Source organism: Pseudophryne corroboree, chromosome 6 (assembly GCF_028390025.1).
Source record: "Pseudophryne corroboree isolate aPseCor3 chromosome 6, aPseCor3.hap2, whole genome shotgun sequence".
NCBI classification, from domain to species: domain Eukaryota; kingdom Metazoa; phylum Chordata; class Amphibia; order Anura; family Myobatrachidae; genus Pseudophryne; species Pseudophryne corroboree.
In genome coordinates, this window is record NC_086449.1 from 16,910,668 (window position 1) to 16,919,768 (window position 9,101).

Consider the following 9,101-nt stretch of genomic DNA (forward strand, 5'->3'; position numbering starts at 1 on the left):
CTGCAGCAGACCAGTGAGTGCCACAGTGGAAGATGAGAGGTCTTCTGTGAAGAGACAGCCCATGTGTGAGAGGGTGAGTGTCTATGTGATGTGTAACACTGGATCTATGTTTGATAGCCCCTGGAGAAGTGCCACATAGTAAGTGAGGGGTTGCTGCAAAGTGGCAGCGAGGCTAGAGGGGAGGCTTTAGTAACCGTATATTTAAGTCGAAGAGCCCAGCAGTGAAGGGTTTATGGCCTGCATAAGGTGAAGATGAAAGGTCTACGGATAGTGGTATATGTATTAGGAGCAGAGTCCTTGAATATAGATGACATTAGCATGCCGGAGGAAGGTATGTGGGGTAACGGAAGTAGAGAGGGTCCTTGAGTATTGTGATGTTTCCGTACATTAGAAGTCTCCTATGTTGATTGAGACGAGTATGATAAACTTCGGATCTGGATTCCCCTGTATGTAGTATGGTGTCATTATTGGAATAACATGCTGTAGGATTACTGTACCCAGCAACATCGCTGCTGTGTCACATGCGTAATACTGTGCTGGAGGTGTTCGTTTGAAGTGGAAACTACTGTATATCTAACCTTTTGTAACCATCAAGATTTAAGTTTACAGCATATACCATCTGCTGCAAGTATTGTGCTGGAGGAAGTTGGCAAAGTAGAGCTCGTAACCATGCACTTGCTGTTCATGTGTGTTCCCTCCATCAGGTACTTTGTGCTTAGCACCCGTGTATTCCGGGGGCCCTGCTGGTCATGGACGCTATACCCACGGTGTAGCCAGAACAGAAGAGAGGAGCCGCAAAGGGGTGAGACACTGTATTCAGATATCCCAATTAAGTGTACCACAGTACCAGTAGGGTTTCACATATGGTACCCAACGTGGGACACATGGCAGCAAACAGTGGAGGTGGAGATGTCTCATGTGTGGGACTTCAAGACTTTGTGCAATAAACCCGGCCAGAGCAACACCCTTGGGGGCACTTTCTTTTGCCATCTCCATGTGACTACAGACACCAAGGACCACAAGGGGAATTGAGTCCCTGATTTAAAGATTTGGGGAAGTTTGTTTATTGGGAGGGGCCCCAGAGAGCCACCTGTTTCTTTTGACCCCGGCAGGGGAGACAAGAGCAGGTGAGGGCAGGTTCTATGTGTTTAAAAAAAAGTTGCCTTGTGTTTGCACTTACCTAGTGGACCAGCTAGGAAAGACACCTGTTGGTTAAATTCATGATTTAAAACTAGCTTTACCAGATACAACCTCAAACCTCCCTTTACTAACAGGAGTCAATTGACTGTTGTTTTTTTCCTTCCATTGTTGACTCTTGTTTTGAATGACAATGATGATTTTGGCAATATTACTGTTAAACTACATTTTTCTAAAGGTGCCGAAGGATAAAGCATAATGAAGGAAAAAGTAAGGTCTAGCGACGCTTTTCAGTCGCACTGCTGGCCGCAGCGTGATTGACAGGAAGTGGATGTTTCTGTGTGGTAACTGACCGTTTTCGGGGAGTGTGTGAAAAAACGCAGGCGTGTCAGATAAAAATGCAGGAGTGTCTGGGGAAACGTAGGCGTGGCTGGCCGAACGCAGGGGGCGTGTTTGTGACGTCAAAACAGGAACTAAACTGTCTGAAGTGATCGCAAGCTAGGAGTAGGTCTGGAGCTATTCAGAAACTGCTAGAAAATAATTCACAGCAGATCTGCGAACCTTTCGTTCACACTTCTGCTAAGCTAAGATACACCCCCAGAGGGCGGCAGCTTAGCGTTTGCACTGCTGCTAAAAGCAGCTAGCGAGCAATCAACTCGTAATGAGGGCCTTAGTACGTGCACCCATAGGAATAAATGGGCAGGTCGGCATGCTATGGCGCACTTGTGCCTAGGCACGGCGTGTGTGCCCCTGCAGCCGATTCATAGGCTGGATGAGCATGGCTACATCTATATGTACACTGACAAAAAAATACTGTTTATTAAAAAAAAAATTAACTTTTGTTAACATGCACAAATTGTTGCAAAATACAATAACCTGATTTGAAAACAAGAAAAAAATAATGAAGAAAAACAAAAACACTTTCCTGTCCTCAACACTGTTCCGAATCCCCATGACCATTTTGATCGACAATAGGATGGCTATTCCCATCAGAATTTAATTTTTGAGGTATAAAATCCTCATTACTATTCTCCTCATCAGATTTAGATTCCTTTTCTCCGGAGTGGGCAGGAGAAATGTCACGTGGAGTCTCCAAAATGTTGGCATCGGGAGGACATTCTCATATGCGTGGCATGTTGACACCCCATAGCATGCAGAAGGACTGAGTGATGTGTAAGTTATAACTTTGCATGTGGCTGGATTGTTGCAGCTTAGCTCAGCAAAATCAGCGCTGTCCCTACGCACCTTCAAGTAAACGCGCTCAGCGCAACAATGTGGAAATTGCACTTTGTTAGCTCCACAGAGTTTTTTGGAAGCTAGAGAGTGAGTTATTCTCCTCCAGACATAATATTTAGAATTGGAAACCAAAAATGTGCAGCATGTGCAAGCAAGTCACTTCTTATGGTAATGTATACAAATGTAGATTAATTGCATACGAAATGTATCATTTACCAAACATATATGGATTAACAGCATCAGACATGGTATTGGGTTGCAAAACAAACATCAACAAATTAAATCATCAACTTTTTCCATTGTTACTACAACTAAACATCGGAGCATATGACCACTCCTGATAAAGAAGCAGATGCATTAAGTCTGGAGAAGTGATAGAGCAGTGATAAGTGGAAGGTGATACCGCACCATTCAATCAGCTCCTACATTAACTGTTCATTTTCAAACCCATAATGATTGGCTGGTGCGTTATCACCTTCCACTTATCACTTCTTTATCACTTCTTCAGGTTTAGTACATCTGCCCCAAAGAGAGGTAAAAAAAGCTAAAATTTGATTTTCTTATGGTTTTTGACAAATCATTTTATCTCTTTTTTATAGAATCACCCAAATTATTAAAATTCACAACATTTTGTAGCCATAGGTATCTATACAACAGAGCAGCAAAGCTTCAAAACTTAAAAATGGTCAATTGACCATGCTTGGTAAACCTAGCCTGAATGACAGTTTTTGTCAGTCAGTTTTCCAGTGTTTGAGAGCAAATATTCACAACACCCAATAATCTCTGAACTCATTGATGCTACCCAAATTAAACAAAAACACCCTTCTGCACCCACCTCTCTTTAAATCATTGCTCTGTACTGTGGCAGCTTCCCCTACATTCAATGCAGAAGTGCCAGAGTGTAGCTACTGCACCCAAAGCATATGAACCACATGCCACTACCATGAGCACCAGCTTCACACCTGAAAGTGTGCTAGACAGCAAGCTAACATTAACTCAAGGCCTTTTTTGGCTATTTGCATACATGAAAACTATTAGGCTAATAAATTATGACTGTCAATGATGTGAAGTCTGCACTATTTTTCTGCATAGTTGACATATAGGAATCAATGAATGGTGATTAGATACATAGTATAAAGTATTATAAACAAAACAAAAACTATAAAAAATATTTATATAGTCTCCCTAATCCTAAAGGTTTATGATATAATGTGGCATATAAGAAGGCTAAAACTCAATTATACGTACAGTATGACTGGAGTAGTGGTAGGGCAGGGAAAGCACCTTTCTTGTGAAGCATGCCACTTACTGTTTCACACTGGACTTTTTAGCAATAATAATTATATTCAAATACTGTAATACACATCTAAATAAAAATAGGTATTGTGATTACAATTAAAAGCTTCTGGATAATTCTTATGTTATTACTATGCATCTTGACAGTCTCCTTTAATACAGTTTGCATAGTAGTAATTCATGTACTATACATAGCATAATGAGATTACTGAGCAAGGACATATAACCCTCTCCGGCCGGCCAATGACCATTGCCTCTCCTTTACCCCAGCCACTATATATATATATATATATATATATATATATATATATACTGTGTATATATATATATATATATATATATCTATATATATATATATATATATATATACTCCTGTGATGTGTATACAATGATAATGAGGCTTCCAGCCTTAAAACATTGGATCAATGGCAATACTCATGTTTAATTTATTTTTGCTCTTGAGTGCCTTTCTTTCTGGAAGCATATGTGTGTGTACATTATATATACATACATACATACATATATATATATATATTTTTTTTTTTTTCTTCTTCTTCTAAGATTAGACTGTACAGTACATTTTGCTAATTTATTTTCAGAAAAATTGCCTAAATCATTCACGTCCCTGCAGACTACTTACATCACACACAGCAGAGTTTTAGTGGAGTCTCCACGGATTAACCAGATCACTTGAGCCGCAACTGACATGGTATAATAGAGGGCTGTGACAATGGGTTTGTTAACTGAGAACCACCTCAGTGAAATAATACATGATTCATTGGTGAGAAATGTTTGTGAAATGTCTTACAAAGAAGCGTCCTTTAAAAGCTTTCCCAGGTGATTTAGTAAATCCGGAATTAGAGGATTTATGTTATTTGATCTTATTTTAGAGTTTTGAATATAGTTGAATAGGATCAACAACATAGTCATAATGTTCTCATTGTTAAGGTCTAATCACACAGGGCACCATGTAGATTTCTCAGGCAAGCTTTTGTGATACAAACATTATTATGACTCTTGTTTTTCCCAAAATTCTGGATGTGTTCCCAGGTTGTAACGTAGAAAATAAACACAGTCTGTGGAAGCATCATTAATTGAAATGATGGGCAGTTTATGATGTACAGTATGCACGTATGTATGAAGGTATGGAAGGATGGATATATATATATATTTATAAATATATATATATATATATATATATACATATATAAAACAATTATTTTTCAATGAGCTTATTAAGATAATATGATGGTATTTTGTTGCATTTAAATCTTGTAAACATTTACTTATAATTAGTAATTAGGACCTTCATTGAAATTATTTTGTTATAACTATTATGAGAAACTACTGTAGTTTTTTTTTTTTATATTAAGTGAATGTAACAGCAACAGATCATCTTAAACTCTTTTTTTTTAAATAAACCTAATCAGATACAGTATTATTGTTAATGTAACTGTATTATTTTAGGCTTGCAATGCATAATGATTCTCTGAGTAGGATGAGACTGACAGTAACAGTCTTTAGTTATTTCTTGTATCTATTGTTAAGGGGTGACATTAAACTGGTAGTTCTTAGTAATTATTTATCAACGTATATTTATATCAAAGACTATGAAGCCCATCAATTGGAGTAAGATTTTAGGTGGTTTGATAAGGAATGTCGGATTGAATCATGTTTCATACTGCCTACAGCTTACTCCAGAGCTAACAGAACCATTATGTACTAATATAATTTTTTTAACATTACTAATGCAGTATTGTTCTAAATACTATTTCAATAACACATCTTTATACCTTACTAGCTGTTCTACCCGTTCTTCACACAGCAGTTTCTGATTGTCACGGTTGTACATACAAATGAGTGTTAAAAATTTGGTAAATCTATAGAGATGTAAATTTGAGATGTCTTAATGTAAGTAAATATTAATCCACTGATCTAGACATTACCCGAGGAGCACCAGTAGCAGATACAGTAAAAAGTGACAAGACCATTTTTTAGTCTATTACATTCTACCCAGTGGAGGTGCCAACGCAAGCCACGCATCGGTAATGACGTCATTATGTCAACCTCATTTTCATGTTCTTTGGGAAGGGTTATTAAATTTCTGATTACGTAGTTTTCCTATTTCCCACCTGAACAAAACCTATGTTACATTTCATCTTCCTAACATATCGGGAAGTAAGAGAATTAGTGATGAGTCAGTCAGTCAGTCAGTCAGTCAGTGAGGGCTTTCGCATTTATATATATACTGTAGATAGATGATTGTTGGAAATATTTTAGAAGATGCATACATAGAGCAATGTATTGAACTGAATTAGGGAAATTAGGTACTGGATGCAAATTCCTACAAGATTTATTGGCAGATGTACAAAATTTGGGGATGACACAAATATACATTTTTTATATGATAATAAATTATAAAGCCATTCTCTACAATGGATTGAATAAAATTATTTTCCTCTAAAAAATCTAAGTAAAAACATAAGACATATAGAAATAATCCCAAAATGATTATGGAGTTCCTGCAAATGTCAACATGTGTTATGACAAATGCTCAGCAAATAATGTATACTTAATAATATCCTGCTCAAAACATAGTAGGTTTAGTGACCTAAACATACTGTATTTTAAAAAGTGCACATATGATAATTTGATAGGCAGAAGTTGTTAGTTTGAAAAGTAGTATAATAAGTAGAGATCAGTGGATCGATTTTCTGAAAGCCAAACACCCCTGACTTTTGGGGTTCTTAGTCAAATCTATTCCCAGCTTGGATCACTTTGAGGTTTCGAGTGGAAGGTTTCTGTCACCACACCAAATTGTAATCTTGGATCTAAAAAACAAATCTTGCGTCATGTTTTCAAATTCAATTTATCACTGGAAATGAATTTTATTGATGATTACAATACTCTACAACAAAAAAGGTCCAAATGACATGATTTAAGAGTTTTATCAATTTTTAAAAGAAATCCAAAATGCTTGATCATGGTATTGCCAAAAACCAATTTAAAAAACAAAGCAGGATGGTGACTTTGAACCAAAACCAAATCATTGGGTTCTGCACACATCTTTAATAATAAACATGAAACTATATCTAGATGTTTGAAATATTAAGGCTCAATCTATAGGTCCTTTATGAAGGAATTTCAGAGGACCACATAGAATCACCAGATTACCATACAGGAACGGGAACCCAATATAATGCAGAGACTCTTAGATATTGTATAGAATAAATTGACTCAATGATGCCAATAAATTGAACATTGCAAATACTCATCAGAGAACAAGAAGATATTTTTAAAGGCAAGTACAGTAAGTGGTTTGTTTTGTTCGAATATTTGCATGCATTGCCTCTACATTTACTATATATCCTACAGCACCTATCAGGTTCTGCAAGAGAATGATACATTGAGCAGGTTATCATAAAAAATATTATTATTTGCTGTCAAAACATCTAATTGTACCTAAATTTGATTTGTACGCAGCTGCAGCAAACTTTGTGTCTGTCCGGGTCTACGGTCTTGCATCCAAAAGTCCAAGGACTGGGGCATTCATTTTGAGCATCTTCAGGAAACAGCAATCATGCTTGGTGAGCCGTTTTTCAAATCATAGGTTTCCCCATATAAAATTGCACCTGACTTTTACTAGATGCAGATTAACCATTTCAATATGGCCTCCTGTGTGAAAAATTCAACATCTAAGCACTGTATTATTTTTATTATTATTATTTATTATCAGTTATTTATATAGCACACACATATTCCACATCGCTTTCCAGAGAATAATTGTCCATTCATATCAGTCCCTGCCCCGGTGGAACTTTCAATCTTTATTCCCTACCACGTGTACACACATTCATGTTAGGGTTAATTTTGTTGGGAGCCAATTAACCTACTTGTATATTTTTGGATTTTGGGAGGAAACCGGAGTACCCCAGAGGAAACCCACACATGTACGGGGAGAATATACAAACTCCACACAGTTAGGGCCATAGTGGGGATTGAACCCATGACATAAGTGCTGTGAGGCAGTAATGCTAACCATAACACCATCTGTGCTACTGTATGCAACCAATTTTACAAACATACCTGCAAAACTGGGGGTGCTATAGAAACTTTTCATGTAAGTAAATAAATGTAAAGGTAATACTAATGTGATAATTTGTGCTTTAACTTTAGGTCTTGATCACATTATACATGCGCAGAATATATCACACGTCTTTCTCCTGGGATTTCCAAATCTTCACAACCTTGACAGTTTTTTGTTTCTGTTCCTGCTCCTCATTTACTGTGTAACTATATGCGGTAATGTTATCATCATTATATTAGTTTCAGTTAGCAAAAATCTCCACTCTCCCATGTATTTCTTCATCACACAAGTGTCTGTACTGGACATTCTAATGACCACAGACGTTCTCCCTAACTTGCTTCACATTGTCCTGCATGATGGTGGCTCCATGTCACCCGGGGCCTGTTTATTACAGTTCTATGTGTTTGCCAACTGTGAGACATCAGAATTTCTCATCCTAGCTGTAATGTCATATGACCGATATCTGGCTATCTGTAACCCACTGCGATATAACGCTATAATCAACAAAGAGTTTTGTGCAAAATCTGTCATTTTATCGTGGTTATTAAGTTTCTTGTTGTTGTTGGTGAATGAAATAGATATTTATAAATTAGGCTTCTGTGGACCAATGGTTATTGACCATTTCTTCTGTGATTTCCCTCCTATTCTAGAGCTTTCTTGCACAGATACATCACTTATTCAAATTCATGCAACTTTATTTGGCATTATTGTTGTCATCTGTCCATTCACCATTATAACGGTTTCTTATGTGTATATTATCACCACCATCCTAAGCATCCGCTCCATCAGCGGGAGACAGAAAGCCTTCTCCACCTGCAGCTCCCACCTGACTGTTGTGTGTATATTTTTCGGGACTATCTTTTTGGTGTATATGGTTCCATCAAAAGGACAATTATTGGAGGCCAGCAAGGCATTATCACTGCTTTATACTGTTGTGGTACCATTGCTTAATCCATTCATATACAGCCTGAGGAATAAAGACTTCAAGAGAGCTTTTGAAAGACTGAAATATAATATAATTTAGCATCATTTAATTAGAGAAAGATGCGCAAAATATAAGGGGGAAAAGACTCAAAACAAATGTTTAGGATAATATGCATATGTCAGTTGAGTTAACGGTAATGTTTATGGCATATGGTATGAATGACATACAGCATTACCACTAGAAACAGTGGTGAATTGAATATACTAAATTAACAAATGTTTAGCTTAAAAAAAAAGCGGGTGACCACTAGTCTGATACAGGGGCAGATGTATTAAGCTTTGGAGAGTGATAAACCAGAGAGAAATAAAGTACCAACCAATCAGCTCAGACATTTTTCTAACACAGCCTGTAATGTGGCAA

The 9,101-nt window shown here is 37.1% G+C and overlaps 1 protein-coding gene across 1 annotated transcript; it reads left to right on the forward strand.

Moving 5' to 3' along the window:
• The first annotated feature begins 252 nt into the window (after positions 1 to 252).
• Positions 253 to 8,780, forward strand: LOC134934051 (olfactory receptor 6F1-like). The gene is made up of 2 exons (XM_063929566.1): positions 253 to 331; positions 7,846 to 8,780. The coding sequence occupies exons 1-2, from the start codon at positions 253 to 255 to the stop codon at positions 8,778 to 8,780; spliced, it is 1,014 nt and encodes a 337-aa protein (XP_063785636.1).
• Positions 8,781 to 9,101: the final 321 nt, after the last annotated feature.